This window comes from Channa argus, chromosome 6 (genome assembly GCF_033026475.1).
Source record: "Channa argus isolate prfri chromosome 6, Channa argus male v1.0, whole genome shotgun sequence".
NCBI classification, from domain to species: Eukaryota; Metazoa; Chordata; class Actinopteri; order Anabantiformes; family Channidae; genus Channa; species Channa argus.
Genome location: NC_090202.1, coordinates 26,922,969 through 26,946,895, shown reverse-complemented (window position 1 = coordinate 26,946,895; position 23,927 = coordinate 26,922,969). Strand labels below are relative to the sequence as shown.

The 23,927-nt window shown below is 38.9% G+C and overlaps 1 protein-coding gene across 4 annotated transcripts in view; it reads left to right on the top strand.

The window, feature by feature from the left end:
- The window catches only part of pak1 (p21 protein (Cdc42/Rac)-activated kinase 1), a 59,566-nt gene extending 45,064 nt beyond the window's left edge, over positions 1-14,502 (top strand). For all 4 annotated transcript variants that reach the window (XM_067507061.1, XM_067507058.1, XM_067507060.1 and 1 more), the window contains 8 exons: positions 1,460-1,523; positions 2,566-2,614; positions 3,083-3,195; positions 5,317-5,434; positions 5,769-5,868; positions 6,839-7,035; positions 7,824-7,961; positions 10,333-14,502. In XM_067507061.1, the coding sequence (XP_067363162.1) occupies positions 1,460-1,523; positions 2,566-2,614; positions 3,083-3,195; positions 5,317-5,434; positions 5,769-5,868; positions 6,839-7,035; positions 7,824-7,961; positions 10,333-10,419 (866 nt within the window). In that variant the 3' untranslated portion in view covers positions 10,420-14,502. The remainder of the gene's footprint in view (positions 1-1,459; positions 1,524-2,565; positions 2,615-3,082; positions 3,196-5,316; positions 5,435-5,768; positions 5,869-6,838; positions 7,036-7,823; positions 7,962-10,332) is intronic.
- Positions 14,503-23,927: the final 9,425 nt, after the last annotated feature.

Genomic DNA, 23,927 nt, shown 5'->3' with positions numbered 1-23,927 from the left:
TTCAGAGAGGCGGAGCCTCTTGAATGTAAAGATGGATGGAGGTTCACCAATCTGTGAAAAACTGCGTTTAAAATTAGGAACAGGGTGATGCTCTTCTTTTAACAACTATCTGTAAATGTCTGGGAAGTGAGGAGACCAGTAGCTGCAATTTAGGACAGGAATGTTGTCCCATTCTTGTCTAATGCAGGAATCTAGTTACTCAACAGTCTTTGGTGTTTGTTGCTGGCTTTTTGGGTTTATAATGCACCTAATAATTTCTATTGGTGAAACATCTGGACTGCAGACAGACCAGTTCAGCACCCTGACTCTTCTCCTGCGAAGCCATGCTGTTGTGATGGATGCAGTATGTGATCCATCTAAAATCTATTAAAAAAATTGGCTATGCCTTTCCTAAAAGAGACGACGTCTAGATGGGAGCATATGTTGCTCTAAAACCTGTATGTCCTTTTCAGCATTGATGGCGTCTTTCCAGATATGTGACCTGCCCAGACCATAGGCCTTAATGCACCTCCACACCATCAGAGATGCAGGCTTTTGAACTGTCCGCTGATAACAAGTTGGATGGTCCCTCTCCTCTTTAGTTCACAGGACACGGCTTTCATCGTTTCCAAAATGAATTTCAAATTTTGATTGATCTGATCACAGAAGTTTTCCATTTTGCCTCAGACCATTTTAAATGAGATGGGCTCAGAACATGGCAGCATATATGGACCATGTTCACATATGGCTTCTTCTTTGCATGATACAGCTTTAACTTACGTTTGTGGATTGTACGGTGAACTGTGTTCACAGTGATTTCTGGAATGTTCCTGAGCCCATGCAGTGATGTACAGTAGAGAATCAGGCCTGTTTTAATGCAGTGCCGCCTGAGGGCCCGAAGATCATGCACATCCAGTTTTGACACAGAGATTCCTTCTGAATCTTTTGATGATATTATATACTGCAGATGGTGGGATCTTTAAACTCTTTATAATTTTGCGTAGAGAAACATTTTTCTGAAATTGTTGCACAACTTTGTGGACGCAGTTTGTTTCCGAATGGTGAATCTCTGCCCACCTTTACTTTGCCTCTCTGAAATGCTCCTTTTATACACAGTCATATTACTGACCTGTCGCCAATTACCTAATTAGCTGACAGGTGCTCCTTAATTTATTTTTTCTTATTTGCAGGAATTACTTTTCCAGTCTTTTTTTGTCCCTGTTCCACCTTTTTTGAGATGTGCTGCTTCCATCAAAATTCAAAACTAGCTAATATTTTCCATGAGATGGTAAAATGTCTCAGTTTGAATATGATATGGGTTAATGAGATTTGCAAATCATTGCATTCTGTTTTTATTTAGGTTTTAAACGTTGTCCCAACTTTTTTGGAATTGGAGTTGTATGTTGGCCATTGTTTTATTTTTATTTTTTCAGTCAGTTTGAGAGTTTTTGCTTTTTTTTATTGTTTTTCTTCAACTCAGGGACGATTGTAAGCGTTGGGGACCCCAAGAAAAAGTACACACGCTTTGAGAAGATCGGACAAGGGTAAGTTATAAAACTACCGTGACTGTGCTTTATTAAATAATTTTGTTGAGGAACTGGAACCGAAGACGACATAGTATATATCAGATTTAGCTATTTGCTCATTTCTACCTGCGCTAACTGTGCATCCCTCTTCAGGCCTTGTCAGAGTAAGAGGATGCACAAGTTTGGTTACAATTTTGCAAACCAATGTTATATTGCTATAGTGTGTGTAACTGGTAAAGAACTGTTTGATCAAAATCATGTAGATCAATGCTTTGTTTACCAGTTACACACACTATAGCAATATAACACCAAACACTTGTTTTTTAATGGTAAGATTGCATCAAACTTCCATTTGCCATTAGAGTATTAAAGCAAGGACACTTAATGTAATGAATACCGATTTTAAAAGATTCAGATTTACATGGATAAATGGTAATTGGCCTGCACTTATAGAGCACTTTTCTACCTCCCTGGTACTTTACACTGCTTCTCATTCACACTAACAATTACACACACTCACACACTCACACACTGATGGGGGATTGCCTGCACTCAACAGGAGCAACTAAGCCAGAGTTGAGTGTCTTGCTCAAGGACAATTTGGATGTTGGACTTATGAGCCACAGTCACCATGTCAGGCTTTTATTGTTATTATTCATGTAATTATATATAATACAACAAAGAGTAGTTCAAATTAGGGCTGTGGCTTAGGCAAACAATGTTTTGTGAACAGCACATAAGACAGTATCACAGTCGAGTGATAGAAACTTTGTTTTATTTCGCTTTTATTGCTTCTGCTATTTGCATGGGCTCATGCACATATCCCGACTTTGTACTAGAGGGCTTAAAGGACTAAGTCTTGAAAATGCCAGTAGCATCTTAAAAATCTCTGAAAGGCAACATGTAATTGGTTAAATGCTGTTTAAATGCTGTTTAAATGCTGCTGAATACATTCAGTCAGGGATGTGAAATATCCATGCTAATAATGTGAAGTTTTCAAATAACCAATGATGAAATACAGTACTGCATGAGTTCACCTGTGTCCACTGTGTGATTTCAGAGCATCCGGGACGGTGTACACTGCTATAGACATCGCTACAGGACAGGAGGTATTTTATATTTCTTTATTCTTGATTAGCTCACAGCTTAAGGCCACAGTACCTGGAAATAGGAATTGTTAGAAATGATGATGGATTCAAAAGGAAATATTTATCCAGGGTGTCAGTCTTTAATCAGGTAAAGTGCAGTGAAGGAAAGAGATGTTTGGGGAGACGCTCTAAAATCAGCTAGAGTTTATACAATGAGAATATTGTCTTAGTGACTGGACTTGAGTCTGGCTTCAATGACTGTGACTTCCAAGTTAATTCTAATGGAGCTCAGTTCCCCTGTCAGACTAATCCTCCTCAGTCTCACTCTCTGTGGGTTTGTCTGTGTGCTCAGGGTTTAAATGCCTGTCAGGCTGCGCTGCAGAATAACCTTTCACTGCATTTGGATTTAGAGATTTCCCTCCTCAGTCCCTTTTCTGAATGTATTTGGATGAATTCTGTGTGAAGAAAAATATTTCTCTTCTCTCTCAGGTCGCCATCAAACAGATGAACCTGCAGCAGCAGCCGAAGAAAGAGCTGATCATCAATGAGATTCTGGTGATGAGGGAAAACAAAAACCCAAACATCGTCAACTACCTGGACAGGTTGGACATCCAAACACTGCACAGTGTCTCCTTTGTGTTTCTTTGTTGGCGGCAGAAGATACTGAGGAAAAGAAAATTAGACGGTTTGACATCCAGGTTCTGTTTTTCAAAAAGTCATTTTTCTGATCTGAAGAAGAAGCTCAAATAAGGTTTAACTTTTATTAGAAAGTTGTTTGAATATTTCAGTAACCACAAAACCAAACTCTTAACACAGTTAAGAGAGTATTTCGAGTAGGCGTATTTATATTGATAGTAAGCAAATGTGATTGACAGCACGTCTGTGGAGCAGCTTTAGACACGTATGTGACTTGGAAAATAAAATAGAAAAAGTAAAAGTTGAGAAAAAAATGTAGGATTAAAATGTGAGACAGGAAATTCTCCAAATCAATCAGTTATAATAATCTGTGTAAACACTGCAAAAGCCAGTTTGTCTTTGACACAGATCTCAGATCATTTTAAACATAATTTCCAGTGTAGTATAGATCAGTGTGGAATTATTTATGTTATTTATTTAAGTTACTGGTTTTCATTTGCAGCTGCAGTAGTTTTGTTTATAACCATGTTTAACAGTGTTCTCATGTCCTAAAAAGTGTCTAGTTTGTTTAACCTGAAGGTTTTATCACAATGGCTTCAATTAAAAACCCTGTGAGTTATGCACAGAACAGATATTGTTCTTGGGTTCCCACTGTTTGATGGAATATAAAATCATTAATGCTGTCTTATGTAATGTGCTGCTGGCAAAGTCCAAGACTACATGTGCTGGATGCTGGCACTTATGTAAAAAGAAATTTAAACCTGTCTGGAGGCTGCAGCTTCAAACTGATTATAATTATCTGCTAATGTAAATGAACAAAACCAGTATTGAATGCAGTGGAACATGTGACAGAAGCTGAAAAACACAACATGCTGTTCAGTAAAAAGTTAAGTTCTCATGTTTTTCTGGAAACCTGGAACCCTTTTGTTGTGATGTTACTGAGAAACCACCTTTGAGAGGTTATCCAGTTCACTGTTGCTGCTGCCATGGCAACCCACATGCACGCGCGTAGAGGGGCGTCTGGTTGCTGCAGTTACCTGCTTGTCTTCAGAGCCATTGCAGGACTGGTGATAACACTGTCATCGCCATGGAAACAACATTTTCCCTGTCTCTGATTCACTGACTGTTTGCAGGGTTGACAAAAGAAAACACTTTTTCTAGTTTAGAAAATAAAATGCTATTAACTATTGCATCAGTGACTTTTATTAGTCATCTGTGTTAATGAATAAATAAATTAACATTAACGGTGAGCAAGTGAGAACAGTTTCACTTTGTTTGCGTGGATGCATTGCCCAGCATTCAACATTCAAAATAATAAATGCAAGAAAAAAGGAACGGAGTCATGACAAGTCAACCTTAAACTTATCAGCCACAAATAAGATTTAAACGGCACCTTCACTGAATTTTAACTTGCTTCTTTTGGATGTAGTGCGGCTAGTACATGTACATAAACTTTTGATTTCCTTAGATTAAAATATCTCTACTTCTAGCTGAAAACGCCTCCAGATGACATCACTTGAAAGGAACAGTTTATATTCGGTCATCCTGCTTTTGCAGACACGTTCCTTCCGATGATGTCGTCTGGAGGATATTTTATTATAGGGAGTTGAGAGGAAGGTTTAAAAGCATTAATGTACATTTACACCCCAAACTAAAGCCATAGAGAGCAAGTTGAAAATTGCTGAAGTCGCCCTATAAGGACAAAATGGTAACATGGCAGGAGCTAAGGTCCCCACAGCTGCTGTTCTGTGGCAACTGGACAGTGTTGATAAGTTCACCCTTACTGAGAATGCTGAACAACAATGGTATGTATGACATAGCTGGAAAAAGGAAGCCACTGCCACCCCTCCCCTCCCCTCCCCCAAAATACAGAACATTACTGGCGGTCTATAGTTTACTCACAGCCATGGGATAAGCCCAAAGATCCCTGGAAGAATGTTTTGTGGACGAATGAGACCAAAGCAGAACTAGCATGCCAACATTTGTATCCTACAGATTAAAATTTCCAGCAGAGCAGCAAATGATGACATTTAAAAAATGTTATACAGATCATATTGTCAATTTGTGTTTGTTAATGCTTGCTGTAGTTACCTGGTGGGGGATGAGCTGTGGGTGGTGATGGAGTATCTGGCTGGAGGTTCATTGACCGACGTCGTCACAGAAACCTGTATGGATGAAGCCCAGATAGCTGCTGTGTGCAGAGAGGTAAGAGACGCAGACCAAAGCAAAATCCTGTTGAAATGGCAGTGAAATTATCTTTGGGGGGGGTCACAACATGCTTTTTAAAGTGTATCCAATACAGATGATCAGGACCGAGATGATCTGGGGTGAATCACATTTTGTACATTAACTCATTTTCAAATAAAAGGGCTCCACAGAAGAATGTGATAATACGGGATATTTAAAATAATGTTATTAGTCAAGCCACAACATGAAGAACAGTCCCCTTAAAATACATGTTATTACATATAATTCCACCCGTGTTTTGTTCACTTTTGTAGAAAATAAAATCAGATGTTATCTCTCTTTTACTCTCCAGTGTCTGCAGGCATTGGAGTTCCTCCACTCAAACCAGGTCATCCATCGAGACATCAAGAGCGACAACATCTTGCTGGGCATGGACGGCTCTGTCAAACTCAGTCAGTCCCTAACATATCGATCTTCAACCTTTTTAAATTATTTATTCTATGTCTTCATAACTTTCATATTGTCATATCTGAATGGCAAATCACTTTGTACAAAGGGTGTATCAGGCTCAAAAATACTGAAATTGTTGTTGTAGCTGTGTGCTGTGGCCTGCAGGGGGCGCTCTAATTCTGTCTGTATACCCACTGAACTCAGAGTGTTTACACCAGGCTTTAAGCTCAATACTGAAGTAAAACTGCAAGTACCAGAACTTCACAAAAAAAACATTAATTCCACAAACTCTCATAAGTGAAAATTATGGCAAAAAGTTATTATTTAAAAATAAGTGCAAAGCTACTTGCTGTGGAACAAAAACAGCACAATTTCTATTTTATTCACAATTTGTACTAAGAATCTTCATCTAAAGCTGGAAAGTTAAAATACATGAAGTTGTTGTGGAGTAAATGCCTACATTTTGCTTAAGTACTGTACTTGTCAAATCTTGTAGTCTATAGAGTAATTTCCATTTCTGACACTTAAATATTTACTTTTTATTCAACTACATTTATCTGACTGATTTACTGTAGTTATCAATTTTTTATAGGTTAATATAGGTTAAGATGAGATTTAATTTTTTTTTTCACACAGCCCCACTCAGCGGTGTACAATAAAATACTCAAAAATACTGGAAAATACTCTTAATACTCTTATTACTACTACCTACTTTTAAGGATGTTTAACTGAAAATACATTTATATATTTACTGAACCGTGGAATGCAGGACTTTTATTTGTTTGATAGTATTTAAATTTGAAGGACACCATTATTGCTTTTGGAGGACTGAATCTGGCCTACAGACCACTGATTTGCATTTGTTGCGTGTGCAACTATTTAATTTTATTTGACTTACATACTCTGGTTATTCATGTGGTGAAAAGGTGCACAGCTGTTTCTAATATGTCAATACATGGACGTTTTTTTCAGCTGACTTTGGGTTCTGCGCCCAGATCACTCCAGAGCAGAGTAAACGCAGCACCATGGTCGGGACTCCATACTGGATGGCTCCGGAGGTCGTGACCCGTAAAGCCTACGGCCCAAAAGTGGACATCTGGTCCCTGGGCATCATGGCCATAGAGATGGTGGAGGGGGAGCCACCATACCTGAATGAAAATCCACTCAGGGTGAGATTGTGTCATTACGTCTAAGTTATGAAGAAACATATTGACGTGAAGTCATAAAGGTGTTAAACGTGGTAAATGCCATATTCTGGTGTGTGTTCTTCAAAAATATTGTTTTTACTTCATTTGGTTTGGAAAAGTGAATGTTTTTTTTTTCCATCTTATGGATATTTTCTGTACTCTTGTTCTTAGCATGTCACTGCTGTCTTAACCTGTTCACGTTGTTTGTGTCTATTAGTGAACAGTTTTGTTATGCTGCCCTTTTTCTACAAGTTTCTCAAGACATTCGCTGGTTCAGTACAGGAACAACAAAAGGAAAATAAACTGAAGATGTGAAGAGGTTTAATTTCATAAACACAGTTTGACAGCAAATGTAGACACACAAGAATTTGAAATTAGTTGTTTTTTTTTTTTTTTAAGTGGGTTTGTCTTTTTTTCGACAACAAAAAAGAAAATCAGTTTTTTCTAGCAGAGCTTGCACTTCACCAGTGACAGGATTGTCTTACAGCCTTGTTACTAGCTATAATCAGTCTGTTAAAGTGATTTTGCACTAAATGGGGCAAGGAGTGGACACATGGGTCTCTTTGTCCCGTGGACATCATATGCACAGTACATTAAGCTGTTAATAAGACGCATGTTTGGGTGTCGTTCTGAAAACCACCACCGAATGGAATCAGAGTAAAAGACTTCCACACTCTAAACAATCTGACTCACTCAGCATGTGTTTGCATGTTTTCTATGGGATGTAAACTAACATGCAACGTGTGTGTGTGTGTGTGTGTGTTCGCTAGGCGCTGTATCTGATAGCAACCAATGGGACACCAGAGCTGCAGAACCCAGAGAAACTGTCAACGATCTTTAGAGACTTCCTCAACCGGTGTCTGGAGATGGACGTGGAAAAGAGAGGGTCTGCTAAAGAGCTACTGCAGGTACAGTGTGTGTGTGTGTGTGTGTGTGTGTGTGTGTCTGAGGTGGTTCTAATGTTTTGGCCACCCTATTTAAAATGAATGTGGCAGCCAGAACATTAGAAACACCCGTTCTTATAACGCACTCCAGTACGACTCCACTACCCACAAACAGAGTAGATTTATCACCTTTCTGACAGTTTCAACCTAAGAACTGAGAATTATAACCAAAAGTAGAATTAAGGGCAGAGCTGCTGGATTGGATTGAATTAAATTGCACAGGCAGAGATACTGTTTTGCCTGAACAGTGTACTGTGTATAATACCTACAAGATGTTTTTAATCCTCCTTTTAGTTTTGCAAAATAGCAGATTTATTTAGTGTCTTTGCTTTAAAATATATAGTTTCAACTTTATTTGGGTAGTTTTGAAAAACATGCTTATTCTGTGTTAGTGGTTATTTATACAGTTTTCTTAGCTTATTGATGTTTTTTATATTTTTATTTTATTGATGTATTTTTTGATGTAACAAAGTGCTTGTGCTTCCCTTTCTGTTCGACCGTGGATCCACACGCTTATAAATATATTCAGCTGCTTAAATGAAGGTACATAAAGTAAAAAGACTAAAAGATAAAACAAGTGACTAACAGAAGGAAACAGATGTTACTCAGGTGTGAGCTTGACAGTTAGGGAAATATTTATAATCAGGAATTATCATTTATAAAGTTAAGTCCACACATTATTCCTTTCTGCAAATAATGAAATATACCCTCTTTTGTTTGGGAAATCAAAGGGCTAAATTGGAAGAAGTAATAAAATCGCTAGCAATGCTACAATATTGTTTCAGTTTTAAAATATATATTTTCTATTAAAAAAAATGTTCCTGATCTTAATTTGGAGAGGAGCTGTTGATGCCTCCCATGAGGTCGGACTCAGAGAGGACCAGTGGCAGCAGGCAGAGGTGTTGACTTCTGAGGGTCTTTGAGCGAAGCCACTGAACCAGTCAGAGAATTGTAATTTGCATTTCTGGTTGATTAGTAAAGTTTCCAGTTTTTGTACTTTATTTTTTTAATTTTGTTATTACTAAAGGATCATGCAGAGAGCAGTGGAATGTAGCAGAGCACTGTAGGTTAACTTTGAATGCATTATTTTATATAACACTACTAAATTATTATTATTATGGCATTAATGTGTATTTAGTTGTTGGAAACAGACGGTAATTTTGACTATTTCATATGCTGCTGTGTAGTTTTTCTATAAAACAAACGTCAAATTCTAGCATCTTACTCAGTAACTACAGCTTACGTATAACAAACCTTACTATGTATCAGGGAGGAAGTGTAATGTGATATAATATGAACAGACAGAAGAAATATTTCACATTTTTAGTTTTGATAGAAGATGCAATTTATTTTTGAACAAAGCCAGAAATCCGAAGGCAGGAGACACTGTGCTGGCAGCAACACTCATTCACAGTTGACTCACTGTGAGCTCTGTGTGTCTCAAGCAGAGGTTTGAGAAACGAACTGAATCCAGCCCCAGTGTTTGTTTGAGGCTCAGCTGTCCACTCAGACAGGCAGTTGTGTAAGTGCAGAGACGTGTAGGTGGAGGTGTAACTGCAGCAAATCACGTTGTGTAACTGTACAGTGACGCAGAGATGAAGCTTGACTTTATTCTGTTTCACAAGGACATCTGTCAGAAATGGTTCAATTTAACGGCTCCTTGTGGGTGTGTTTGGTGCTCAGAGCGTCGCTGTTCTCTGAAGTTACTGTTTAAAGGTTCGTGTGTGTGTGTGTTGATTTAGACGTGTGAAACTTAAACACGTGTGAAAAGGTGTGACAAGATTGAACAAGGGAATAATTAGCTCAAAACAAAGCTTGCAGGAGATCTGGAAAGAAGAAGCATTTGTTCTGATTATGACTAATTATGATGAGAACTGAAACTTATCAGGCGATTTGTCATTTTGATAGCAATCAATCAATGCAGTCAATGTGCTGCCTCCTGATTTGATTAGTATGTTGAATTATTGCCTTGGATTGTGTCGGTGCTATGTCGACAAATTTCACATATTTCCATGAAAAGAAGATAATTGTTCTAAACTTCCTGTATTAGCTCGGTTTAGTGTATGTGTGCAAGTTTGTGTACAATCAAGAACTCGTAAAGAAAACTGAACCTTAGTACTTGTGTGATTTGTCGCACTACAGCCTGATCAGAAGTTTGTGTTTTAAGCAGTGTGTCTGTAGGTGCAGCCACTGGATTTGATTTATTCACGTAGAATCAATTTAAAATGTTTTCTCAGTTTTTGTCAAGCCAACTCACACATTTCTTTTTTTTTCTCCTCCCCTCTCTTCCCTCACCTGTTCCCTCTCCTTCATTTCGCTTTCCCTCCCTCCTCAGCATCAGTTTCTGAAAGTGGCAAAGCCTCTCTCCAGTCTGACTCCTCTCATCGTGGCTGCCAAGGAAGCTGCCAAGAACAACCGCTAGCAAGCTTTGCACTCCTTGTTTCGTCTGTCCTTTCTCTCTTCTTCTACAATCCTCCCTTCCTCTCTTCTTCTGCTCCTTTTCAGCCTTTTAATTTTTTTTATTCTGGAGATAGCTATCACAAAACCAGCTTTTCTCCAACCCACCTTTGACCGTAAACTTCCTCCCCCCCTAGTGTCCCCACACCCCTTCCCCCACAGTTACACTAACGGTGTGAAAGAAGAGGACTTCCTTCCTCCAACTTCTTCTTCAACACTCCACTGGACTCAGACAAGAAGATGGGGGGATACTGAAATGTCCTCGCTGACATCAGAACTATATGAACAACCTGGTAGGGAAGAGAGGGTGTGTTTCAACAGAGCCCAAAGACTTATGGGAGTTTTTGTTTTTTTTATGTTTGTTTTAATTTTTTACTTTGTCTCTAAAAGCCCTGGACCACAACAGTCGAGCAGCATCCTACTGCAGACTGTGTGTGAGTGTGTGTGTGTGTGTGTGTGTGTGTTTTAGCTTCCTGTCCTTTCTCAGTTAATTTCCTTTCAGTTCATTTTCATTTTATTACTTTTTAAAAAAAATCCACTCTCCTGTGTGTGTGTGTGTGTGTGTGTGTGTGTGTGTGTGTGTGTGTGTGTGTGTGTGTGTGTGTGTGTGTGTGTGTGAGCATGTGTTTATCAGGAGGAGGATGTTAGGATTTTAATTAAGCTGATTGTAGCGTTAACTTGTGTAGTTTTTGACATGGAGGAGTTTGGTACTTTGTCTGCAGGTGAGAGCTGTGAGTTAGAGAATATTCATGTTGATTATAACGCGGAAACACTGGCGCACCCAGAGCCATCGATGGACTGAGCTTGGACGTCAAAAACAGGAGGTTTTTCCTACAAGAACCAGGGATTCGGGTTTTGAAAGCAGCACTTTCTTTTGCTCCCTGTATTGTGCCTTTATTGTGTTCTGGCATAAAAAAGCCAGTTTCTCATTCAAAGTCCTACTGATGTTTGTAGCTATGAGCAGCAGTTTCCTTTTGTGACCTGTCTGTGTGGGAGTCGGGGGGCTTCTGTGAGTACAGACATGTCTGTAACAAGAGCTGGACATAGACGACTAAATGCTGAAGTTACAACTCGAGCGTTGGGAGATTACTACAGAAGAGAGTGCTGCAGAAAATCAGAACGTTTTAACTTGTTTAGGTGGAGCTGACTGGTTGTTCCAGCAGCGAGTAGAGAAACCGCCATAAGCAGTTACTTCATCTGTAGACAGATTGGAGAAATGTTGGACGAGGGATTTGCACTGAACTACAGAAGCCGGTGGAGCAGAGGCTAAACCAGATTTCTGCAGGGCTGGAAATCAGACTCGGGTTGCACCACATTCTGCAGCTTGGTTAAGGTTTATAGCCTCTTAGCTTTTACCATAAACCTGCTGCCAGCAACTCTTTCCATCAGACAAGCTCTGGTGAACCTGCGTTATACTCTGCGAAGCCACAAACCAGTGAAAATTGGAATTATCACAAACTGCTGAAGTTGTAAAGAGGCAAATGTTCATATGGATGACGAATACACACATGCTGCTTTAATTATTATTAGTGCAGATTTTTCTTATCTTGCTTCCCGAGTTGACTTGCTGATTAGGTGAGTTGGTCACATCGCAGCTCATGTGACCCATGTGCTCCTTAATGAGCTGTTTGCTCCTGTTTACTTCTTGGTTCAAATATTTAAAAAGCTTCTGCATTACAAGTTAATCACGTTTGACATTAAGCTTTAACTTGGATTCACTGAACCTTGTTTATTCACAGTTTTTAGTTCAATGCTTTCTTATCTAAGCTGTGTTGTGTCACCCTCCACTTCCTGGAAACGACCTGAGCCGCTCAACAACAAGGGTCTAGGTCTCCTATAGAAGACAGTGGCCTTATGTGACTGTTTTAACACCACTCACGTTCTCCTTTAAAGCTAATTTTGTCAAACCGTAACCTCAGTAGCTTCTCTTGTTGTTCAAAGTGCAATGTACAAATCCCCACAACAGATATTAATCCATAACCCACCTGCCAAACTCCTTCCATCTGCGGCTCTGGGACATCACCGTCTGCAGGCTCGACACTGAGACTGTAAGGGAGAGAATGTGCATGTCGGCCTTTTTTATATAGTATGTTTAAGGAAAAAAAACTAACAAATGAGTTGTGATAATGCTGAAACGCGTAGTGAAGATACATGAAGGATGCTTGTGTACGATAGGACAGATCATAGCTTAATCCTATTTTCAGAAGAATGAAACCGATAAATGCTAAGATGGTACAATGTGGTGACTTCTGCTTGGGGGGGAACTCTCTGAACATGAGGTGTATATTTTGTGTGCAAAAAAACATGACAACAATCTGTTTCAGCCTTTGTTTACGGACAGTTTTTTTATGATTGTTTAATTGATGTCAGAAAATGAGTTCACCCGTTTTTATTTTGATATTAAAATTGGAGTATTTTTTTTTTTTTTTTGTCTGCTGAATCAAAGGAACAAGGAGTTTGTTTTTTTTCCTCCTCGTCCTGCAACTGGTCACAGGTTCAAATCCAGCAAGAGCCAAAGTTTCCATCATCAGCCACGGTTGTGCACTCTGCCGCTGAGCGTTAGACAAAAAAGAACATCTGAAATGTAAATACTCAAAACTGTCACTTTGATTTCAATAGTTTTATTGTTTTATTTAGTGCTCATGTACCTCTGGCCTTAAACTGTTCAAAGGTGAAAGACTATTTTGGCACCGGTCTGATGGCAACAATTTGAGGCAGCAGAGAATTGTGTTGTCAATGCTTAAGAGCTGCAAATGTTTTCACAACCAACACTATATATACAGTTTACAATGATAAAAAATAATAAAAGCATAAAATCCTCGAATTGGAACAGCTTGAAGTGGAGAGTGATGTCTGCTTAAAGATTCACTTTCTGATCATTAAACATTTGCAGCTCAAATGTAACTAAATTCCACGTGGTCACAGTGTAAATAACGATGCTGAAGTGCCTCTGAGTGAGACACTGATTTACACTGGCTGCAGTATAAAGAATCACGTCAGTGGACAAATATCATGTAGAATCTGCCTGAAGCTGTTGCCTTTTGTGTGTCCTGGTCCGAATCCCCCCTGCACAGAGCTGGACTGGAATTAAAGGACTATTCTGTGGTTTTCCATTTGAGTTTCTCTGGGATCAATATGGTGCAGAATTGACTGAAAAGCAAGAGAAATGTACAACATTCATCATTTCAAAAAAGTAATACTGAACAACTTCAGAGGGAGTGAAAAATCATGTGAATGATCCTTTGAAAAATTCTTTAAACTTCCATGAAACTGTTTTGATGGGTTCTATTCATCTGACCACGCAAATGTGTTTTGATTAGACAAAATGTGAGGAGGATTTAATGGGTTTGTGGAAGCTGCTGTGCCACACGAGCACGATTTCACAGGCTAATTTGTATGTTAAATGAGGTGCTGCCAGTCCAGTCCCATTCACATCAGATTAAAACAAACACTGTCAACGTGATTGATGTGTTCGTCTCCACTAATGTGCTGCTGTTGACCCCTGATAGTTTTAGGTTGTTTTTTTTTTTTTTAAGTCGTTCAAAAACGTGATTAAAAATCTCAAGTACCTGATAATTAGTGGATGCAGCATTTTTAACAACACAATTCTAGGTGCAGGTCAACAGAGGCACAGCAGACAGAAACCGAACACAAATGTGCAACATTTCTGAATTTATTTTATATATCTGCTACTTTAATACAGAAACTGTACCAACCACTTGTATCAAGTAATATCTCCAACATCTCTGTGATCATAGAATCTCAACCCTGATTGGTTCACACAGTCTACTGAACGACTTCAAACTGAGGATGAGGAAGTCACACTGCATGACCTGTGATGTCCACTGATATTGGCCAAAATGAGATACTTTCTGTTGCAAAGTTGAATTTAGTGATAATGGTCCCTCTTTGTGTGGCAGTAGTACATGAACATGATGTTTCAATGGTGAAGAGGAGTTCGAAAGGACTGTTGTTAATACCGTGAACGATGAATTTACTTTTTGAAGTGGTTCCTAAAACACAGCTCAGCTGCCCGTGTGAACCCTGATCTGTTAATACTTGTCATGGATGGATCTTTGTCCCAAAGCTCTTGTAATGGAAGGGATGTGGGTCCAAACCTACAGTGCAACAGTGTCTTTAGTCAAATATCAGAAACTACCATTGGGCATATTTTAAAAAATGAATATGTTTCAAAGCACAGAATCCCTCGTATTTTTCTGAGAGGTGCTTGTCGAGCTGGAATGAAAGGACAGTATGCATAGAGAGAAGACCATGTACCTAAAGGCTGGAACTTCTTCACCTACAGTTACTAATTAGGAAATGGACGTCTTACCTGTGGTTTGTCCTCTAAGAAAATCACTGAATGCATGTGTGCACAGATGGAGGATTGTGGCTTTTCCTGCCACATAGAAAACATCTCTTAGAGGCCAGAAAGAAAGTTTTTTCGATGTTCATATGTGCACGTGACTTAAAAACCCCACAGAATCTCACTTTTAGGTTCTTTACATTGGTTGCAATTGTCACCAAACCTCCTCCTTCAGGCTTTGTAGGTCTGGAAGCTAATTCATGAATGTGTCCAAATAAATAATATGCAACTTTTTATATTGGTTAAATTGGATTTGCATTAACATATTAACATATTGCAGATGGTCTTATTGGAAATAGCTGTTTTATGTTGAGCGAATCTCAGGTTTACAGCTTGTTGAGTTCGGCCCACACGCAGCAGAATGCAGGGACATTTCCTACAAGACTGGGTTCTGAATTTCCTCCTTTATCTTATTAAACATTTTGCCTCAAGTTCCTTCATCTTTTGCTGCACACAGGAGTTCTTGTGTTTCACAGTGTGGGAGTTCAGCTCTTGAGTAGTGGGAGCAGCATCTTTAGGTAACTGTTGCTAGTGTTGGTACTGCATGTACTGCTGAACTGAAGGAGTTTTCTACTATGAAGTACCTTGATCAAAAAATCATTTTACTGTATCAAAGTAATAGTAAACAAACGGGAAGCAGTTCTCTAAGCAGCATCAAGGGGGATTCAGACTTGGTTCAGTCCAGGATGAGGTGGTCAAATTAGGTCTGCACTCCTCAGTGTATCAGAGCCATAATTTATCTGTTTATAAGTCATTTGGATTATTTCAAACAACAATCAAAAAATAAAATTGTACAAAAACTGGAAACCTGGTCTTTTTGGTGTGTGTGTGGATGAGACAGTTTATGTATATGATCCCTGATAAATAAATGAAATAACATTAAACTGCCCAAATGTAATTTTAAAGCAAAGTAATCATGTGAGAATGTGGGAACTCAAAAAAAAAAAAAAAGTTAAGGATTTTTTCCTGCAATACTTTCTGTAAGTCAGTTATGTAAATGATCTGTAAAGGCCTGACAGATTTAAGCCGTCACTACTTACCTCCCCCTCCTCCCACCCCCCGTCAGTCTGCCTGTAAAATAGATCCCTCCTTCTAATTAAAAGTGGTAATTAGTGATTGCCTGCTTCCTAAGCTGCCCTTTTATCCTGGGGCTAATAGGGAATAAGATTTGTGGTGTGGGGAGGCTGTTCTGCTGCTTGTGACTTGGTGTTAAGCCCCCGATGGCCCGGCTGTGCGTTCAGGCCTTAACGTTTCATATTGTTCAACTTTCTTCAGTGTTTCACATGTGTAACCACTGCACTCAGCTCCACTGAGCCACAAACACCCACAGACAGACACAGTCGATAATAACCATAACGATGAAGCAAAACAATAAGATGGAGATTAGCAGTTTTTATAATGCCAAGCAAAAATACACAGCTTAACACCAGCCCTTTGTTGTCTTTATTATTAAATCCCATTTTATGGATACGACATTATTTTCACATATATACTCTTTATAACTATAACCCTGATTGAATTTTAAGCCGCATTTACTTTTATCAAAAATTTGTTTTATGTTTTTCTTTACCTGGACACATTTCAATGCTTAACTGCTTTTAACTCAGAAAGGTTCGGTGCATATTCAGCAGTTCTTGAACAAGTGTGAGGGATGGTTTCAAATGTTTATGTTAACAGATCATTCAAAAACTCAGATTTTGGTGCCTTAAAGTTTTTGTACTGTATCAGTAGTGATCAAGTACAAACTACTATTACAAACTACATTTTTGGGGGGGGAAATGCAATAAAAGCTCAAATCAGTAATGTATGAATTTTCTTTATCTGACAAAAGTACAAATAAAAATGTTCAGTGTGGTCATTCACACAATTCAACAATTGTATTTTGATAACTTAAGGTACATGTATATGTAGTGTGTTGCAGGTAGAAGTATCAAAGTAGTAGTGACTAAATTTTTGTCTGTGTTTCTATGTGTACAACTTTATTATAACAATTGTTTTTTTTAAACACGAGTTTGATCGTTATCATGTAATTTTATATTTTCTCTCGTAATTTTCCAGATTTGAGTGCAGACACTGTGACCAGTTTTTTTTATACAGTATATACTAGTATAACTTTATTTTTCCTTTCTCTCCCCCTCCCTCTTTATGACATGTTCCTTGTCCTTGTTCTTTTTCTTTGCACCTTCCATCCTTTTATCTCCTCATCTAATGGCTTCTTTTATCTCCAGTATACTTTCATCTCATCTTTAAGTCAAATCCTTTCAGGAGTAAAAGATGAAATGTTCCAACTAACAAATGTCCATGTTGGGCTTCAGCTTCACAGTTCAATTCAAACTAAATCCAGAAATATCCTTCATCTTTTGTGTGTCTGTCTGGACGGTGAAGTGAACAGTCTGTCTTTGGCTTTAATCCTCCTTAAATCCTTCACTCGCACACACTCACACGCACACACACACTTTTCTGTCACTACTTATGCCTCACTGTGATGTTTTGTCTCTTTGTCTCTGTCTGAATTTTCTAATTTGCCAACATGTTGATTCTCTTTAACATTTCAGTTCATTATCTACATATGTGTTTTAAAAAGGGTGAATCTATCAATACAGAGCTAATTATAATAAATATTATTATTATTAATGATGAATATACATAAAGGTATCATTTAATAAAAGACACTACCGTGAGACCATCTGACTACAAATCAAGCTTTCACATAGTAATAGTTTTTCTTTGCTTTTCAACTTCAATTAGTTATGTTTGTTGTGATGTTGAAAGAAATTCAAATTTTGTTTAACTTTTTCAGTGGCATCACTGCAGCAAACACACTAAAATATCCCACGTTGCGTTGCAAAGATGATATTAGTAAACTGAATATGTACAAATGTTAATGAAGGGATCAGTGGGATCAGTTCTAGGATAAATTAGCTGATGTGTCTGGTAATGACTGAACCAAACATGCAGTAGTTATATTACCTCTTCAGAAAAGGTTTAGTAAAATGGGAAAGTAAAAACTCAGTTTAGACCTGCATTGTTTCAGAAAGTGTATTAAAGTAAATGTGCAGCATTAATGCATGTGTCTACAGGAGCCAAACTGCTCTTCCACATAATCGGTGCCAAGGGTTTTATGTAGGAAGCCTTTAACAGACGCCTTCAAGATTTTATTCTCAAATACTTAAACATAATCTCTTTCATGGTGAAACTCGTGTCTCCACAGACTCTGAACTAAACTCTGCTAGTTTGCCATCTGTTGCCATGGCAACTGAGCCCTCATTAAGAACACTCAACTGCAGGGACAGAAATGATGACGCAGGAGTTCTGCTTTGTTTCTCTTACACGCTAGAAGTTCTCCCCCTACTCTCTGTGGCTCTCTGCACTTCCTCCCGAGCGCATTACATGACCTGCCTTTGTTTCTCGTACGTGTCTTCCTCTGCCGGTGCAGAGTAGGTGATAGTGAGGCTGGTTTCTGCTGTGGTGGCACAGAGATGAGGAGTGACAGATGTGGTGCATTAGTGACAAGGACAGAAAACTAGAGTGAAAGACGTTTAAGGACTGTGTGTGTCTTTATTATAAATTCTAAAACTTCATTTTATGTCTTAAAGCCACAATATGCAGCTTAAGTTTCTGGTAGATTTGGTAGATTCCCTGTCTGCTGTTCTTTTCCACCTTCTGCTATACTCCACCATTCTCTGCAGTGGGAAGCAGTAAAACATTATAGCACCACGGTGGTGGAGTGGTTTGTGATGCCATCTCACAGCTAGAACGTTCCCAGTTAAAATCCACTTGCCAGCTGCAGCCTTTGTGTGGAGTTTACATGTTCTCCCCGTGCTTGCGTGCGTTTCCTCCCACAGTCCAGACATGCGTGATAGCTTAGTTGCTGACTCTAAATTGCCAGATGTAAATGAGTGTGAATGTTTGTCTGTGTGTGTGTCTGTCGTTGTTGGCCCTGAGAAAGAGTGGAGACCTGTGCTGGGTTTAAAAAACCACCCAGACAGTCTCTGCACTTTATGTTCAGCCAAATACTGTAGAACATCGCTGAAGAAATGCACAGCAGCTTCTTATTCAGTTATAATGTTGAACTTGAAATTTTGTTATTATTGCTAATATTATTGCTTCTCAGGGAAGGAGTGTGTGCTGTGTAAAAGCCCAGACCACAAAGGTTATTTACAGCAGTACGTGATGATTGATTACCATGATTTCTGTGTGTGTGTGTGTGTGTGTGTGTGTGTGTGTGTGTGTGTGTCAGAGTGTGACGTAAACGGGGAGAGAGCAATTCATGCACACATGTACTGAAAGTGTGTGTATATGCATCTATTGTACATGTCGGCCTTTGTACGTAGTGAAAAATCTTGTCTAATTTTGGATATTTTTGTTAGTGTGTGTGAGCGACAGTCAGCGTGTACATATATTTCATTGCTGCAGTCGTGTGTGTGCGTGTGTGTGTGTTGAATGAAGTCCGTAGCAGTGGAGTTCCCCCTCCTTTTTTTATTGCTCGCCATTACGTAACAGCTTCCACTGCAGAGAAAGAGCACTGCAGAGGACTCCCGACACACACACACACACACACACGGACAAACACACGCATGCAAACACACACACACACACACACACACACACACACACACACACACACACACACACATACTTTAATCACTGGCATATTACTGATCTGAAATCACATGCAGTACTGTCCATGGCCAATGTGTGCAAAGCCTGTACAGGTGACAACCAAACCACAACTCTTGTGTTTATGGTCTGGAACTGATGTTAATGTATTAATTATGTATAAATTCTGTAAATGTGCAAAAGTTATTTCCCTCCTTTAATTCTATGTTTTTTGTGTAAAAAATATATTAAAAATCATAATAATGTAGTGGGTCTTAGTATTTAGCAGAAACATCCTCAGGGCGTCTGTTTATGCCCATGTCTCTGAAGGTCTGAAGGTCTTTCATTTTTCAGCCATTCTCATGTGTTTTGCATCATAACCACATTTCGACCAAGCTTTAGCTGTTGGACAGACGTGTTCTTTTAGACAGAAGAGACTTTCTCCTGACAACCCTTCCAAACAAACTGTACTTGTTCAGTCTTCTGACTGTGCTGACATGGACTTTAACTTTTAACATGCTCAGTGAAGCCTGTACGATCTGAGATGGAGCTCTTGTGTTTTTTGTATTTCTCTGAGCATTGCACAGTCTGACCTTAGGGTAAATGTGCTGGGACGTTCACTCCCGAGAAGATTGTCTTGAACAATTTCCACAATTTTCTTTCTCACTGTAGAGCATTGAACTCCAAATTGTTTGGCAATGGTTTTATAACCCTTTTCAGATTGATGTGCTTCTCTAAGACCACTGCTCAAGTCTTTCCCTCTTGACATTGTGATATCACAGACCTTGATGGTCCAGACCAGCAGACCTGCTGATGATGATTTCATCAAAGGATGATCATTAGCAGCATCTGGCTGCAAATACCCCTCTTAAATCCTCTGGAGGCAGTGAGGAGGAACTTAGTATCAACCATCTTTTGTTTTTCTTTTTGGCCTAAATATTGTTAAATAAACAGTAGCACAGTGAAAAAGTTATGTTATTGTTTGTATGACGTTGTATTTGCCTGATACTTAGTTCTTTTATGATCAGATGACTTTTCATATGGTTTTACCCCCACAGAACCCATAGACTTAAACAATGGGGTAGTAACTTTTGCACATGACTGTATTTGCAGTTCAAGGCAAAATAACCCGAACCGAATAATCCGTTATTTGTGAGCCTGATTCAGTTTAGCTCTTTAAGGGGAAATGTGTTGAGCAGCAGAGCAGAGAGTGCTGCTGGGAAAATTCATATACATCTCTGTTCAACGCTTTTCATGTGGCCTGCAGGGATCTTAATGGGCTGTTCAAGCCCTCTGCGTGACTCCAAGAGAGGGAGGTGAGGAAAGAAGAGAAGCTCAGTTTAACAGAGATGCAGAATGTGTGCAGCAAATATTAAACAGGACGATGCAAAGAGGAACTGCAAGGTGATGCGTGTATGGTCTCTGTTTAAAGAAGAAAGTCTCAGTTCATTGGACACGAGTTGCTTTTCTCTCTCACTTACCACAGCAGAACTACAGTATGTACATGATGGTGGATTAAGGTCCTCACATTAAGTTTATAAAGCTTTTGTCTAGGTATTCAGGAGTGGAAGATGTGTACATGTTCAAATCTCAAGGAAAGTGGCAAGTATTTGCCAAAGAAAATACCACAATGCAAGTAAATGTGTTACTCAAGTTGAAGTGTAAAGTACATACTCTAAAATGTACTTATATGTACAAAGTAAAAAGAGTGGAACAATTTATTTTTAACCATATTGGATGTGATGGTGTGGAACAACAGCAGCTGGTAATGATTGGGCTGATTTGAACCTTCTTTGTACTGACAGGTGTTTATTCGCTAGTAGTACGGAGAACAAAGCTGTAACCAAAGCAAAGGAAAAGCTTTTACTAGATAATTTGACTTTGTGTTGAGAATTTTAATTTGAAAAAAGTAACTAGTGACTAAAACCATAAAATTAATGTAGTGGAGTAAATTTAGCCTAAAACATACTACAAATACTCCAGTGAAGTGGGAGCACTACGAAATGTACTGAGTTACTAACCACATCTGTGCACTTGTATCTGCTTTCCCACATTTTGGGCTCAGTGTCTAATCACCGTAGTTACAAGCTGTATATAGGAAAAAAAAACCTTTAAGACACTGAAATTCTGCCTGATCATTCAAAGAAAACCGGATCAGTCATCTGAGACGCATCCTGTGTAGACAAAGTATAAAATATGGACATTTCGTTTGGGCAGCAGTGTGACGGGATGAACGAAGCATCATTATCAACCACAATTATACAGCAGCACTGATGATAAAAGAGAAACTGACAGGTTGTCTGTTTCATGCTATCCAGTGAATAGTCTTTGGTGTCGTCAACATACACAAACAGAATAATTTTGAGGCCACAGGTTTGGATCTAGAAATAGTTTTGTGGGCGCCTTCCTCTCCTCTAGTGATTGTATCTCGCTGAATCTCGCTCATGCCCTTCAGCAAAGCTCTTTCCTCTGTGGAGGTGTGGGAAATGGCTCCTTCATACAGGTGGCTGTTGTAATGGCTCCGTTTCCGTGGCGACCCAGGCCTTGTTGACCAGATTCAAGACATTATAATTAAAGGTGCACCCAGTTGCCATGGCAACGCTCTGCGTAGGAGTTACATAAGCTGCAAGAGGAGACCTCAGTGGCGCTGTGTGTGTGTGTGTGTGTGTGTGTGTGTGTGTGTTGCACATTAGCTCTTTTGAGCTGAAACTATTGCGCTGTCATTTAGAAACAAATCAAAACCAGTCATTTCTTTCCCTGTTTTGTTTCTCCTGAGAAACACTTGATAACTTGTCGTCCATTTTTATCTTTATTTATACAGGGACATTGAACACTGTGCCCTGCTTAACATTCATACACCTGGGAGCTGCCCAGTGTATCCACAGTCTGCCGCTGACATACAGGAGAGCAGTTTGAGTCTTGTTTCAGGAGCGTAAACTGCATAAAGAGCTCGGCCTTTAAAGTTCATCCTTGGAATCAGTCCATTTAGAAATGATTCCTTATCTGTTGTATTACACAACCTTCTTCCACAGGCGCTTGCCCAGTTTTCATGGATGTTCACATTTCCATTTTTCTGTTTCATTTTTGTTTCATACTTTATTCACTGATGAAGACCAACAGTTCTTTGTATTGATGGACAAATGGTTGAGTGTGAAGACACAACCGGAATATTTTTCCCACCTTATAATGCCATGTTAGTCTCTGCGGGTTAGTTTTAAAATGCTTCACAACAGTGTCGGGCAGGGCAATAAATAAAAGTGATGCAGTCTTTAAAGTTGAACCTTAAGTTAATATTATACCTTGTAAACAGTAGGAGGCAAAACTAGCTTGAAACTAACTCTTTAATGCAGCTTATTAGTTCTGCAGCATAAATTAGACGTTGCTGTTTTCTGTACAGTACATAAGAAACAAGCCATCCTGTAATATTTGATTTTACTTTAACCAGTGATGTATCTTCTCATCCCATTTAAACTACATGTAAGCAGACAGATTATATTGCATGAGTTTCGCTTAAAATGCTTATTAGCGGCATTTTGTAGTATAGTTAAGCACAAAAGAGCAAAACTAAGTGGTTAACGTTTTAGTACAATCATGATTAACAAGTCTCTCTTGAAAGTGAGACCTTGTGTCTCAATAAGACCAATCTGTATAAATAAAGAAATAATAATAACTATGGTTATGCTATAGAAAGTTCAGTACTGAACTTAAAGCAGACTTTGAGCCTGAGATGCTGCCGTCTAAAGAAACACACACACTCCCACAGCTACATTATAAATTGAGGGCCCGTTCACTAACACCCATGTGTGTAAATCTTCAGGTAAATCCATGTGCAGAATTGCACAGTTCAATTATTTAAATAGCTTATTCCTGTGCGCTGTTTTGAAGTTAACCACCAGATTGTAGATTTTTCCTCCAGAAACACCTGCAGCAGAGTTCAGCTCTCTCTTTTTTTTTTGGTGAGAGGGATTGATTGAATTATCAGATCAGCCCTGGTTGTGGTTATGTAATAACATCTGACATTTTCCCATCTTTGGAAGTGTGTTCTGCTCTGTTTTGGGTTCTGCAGGCCTTAATGGATTTACTACCACGGCACACACACATTTTTGGCATTGTTAAAGGTCTAGGTTAAATGTTTTGCTATTCCTGCAGCTTGAGACACACTGTGATATAAATATTAAATGTAAAGAGAAGAAGATATATGTGTACGTTATATATAAGGAAAGTGATTCACATTTTCTCTCACATCATACAATAATCCATACGCCCTACATTTAGGAGCCTAAATACTCTTTGTTACTTACTCTTTATTTTTTGAATCCCTAAATTTGAGAAAAGGGAACAATACGATTTCCATTTTTACAAAGACCAAATATGACCAGATAAAACAAAATGTAAAGACTGTCTTTGGTGGACTGGTAGACAAGTGAGACTTGGGACAAGCCCAGTATGATTTAAACCTCAACTCAGCTTAAGTTTTCTATTTGGGAAAACAGAAAAAGGTGTATCAG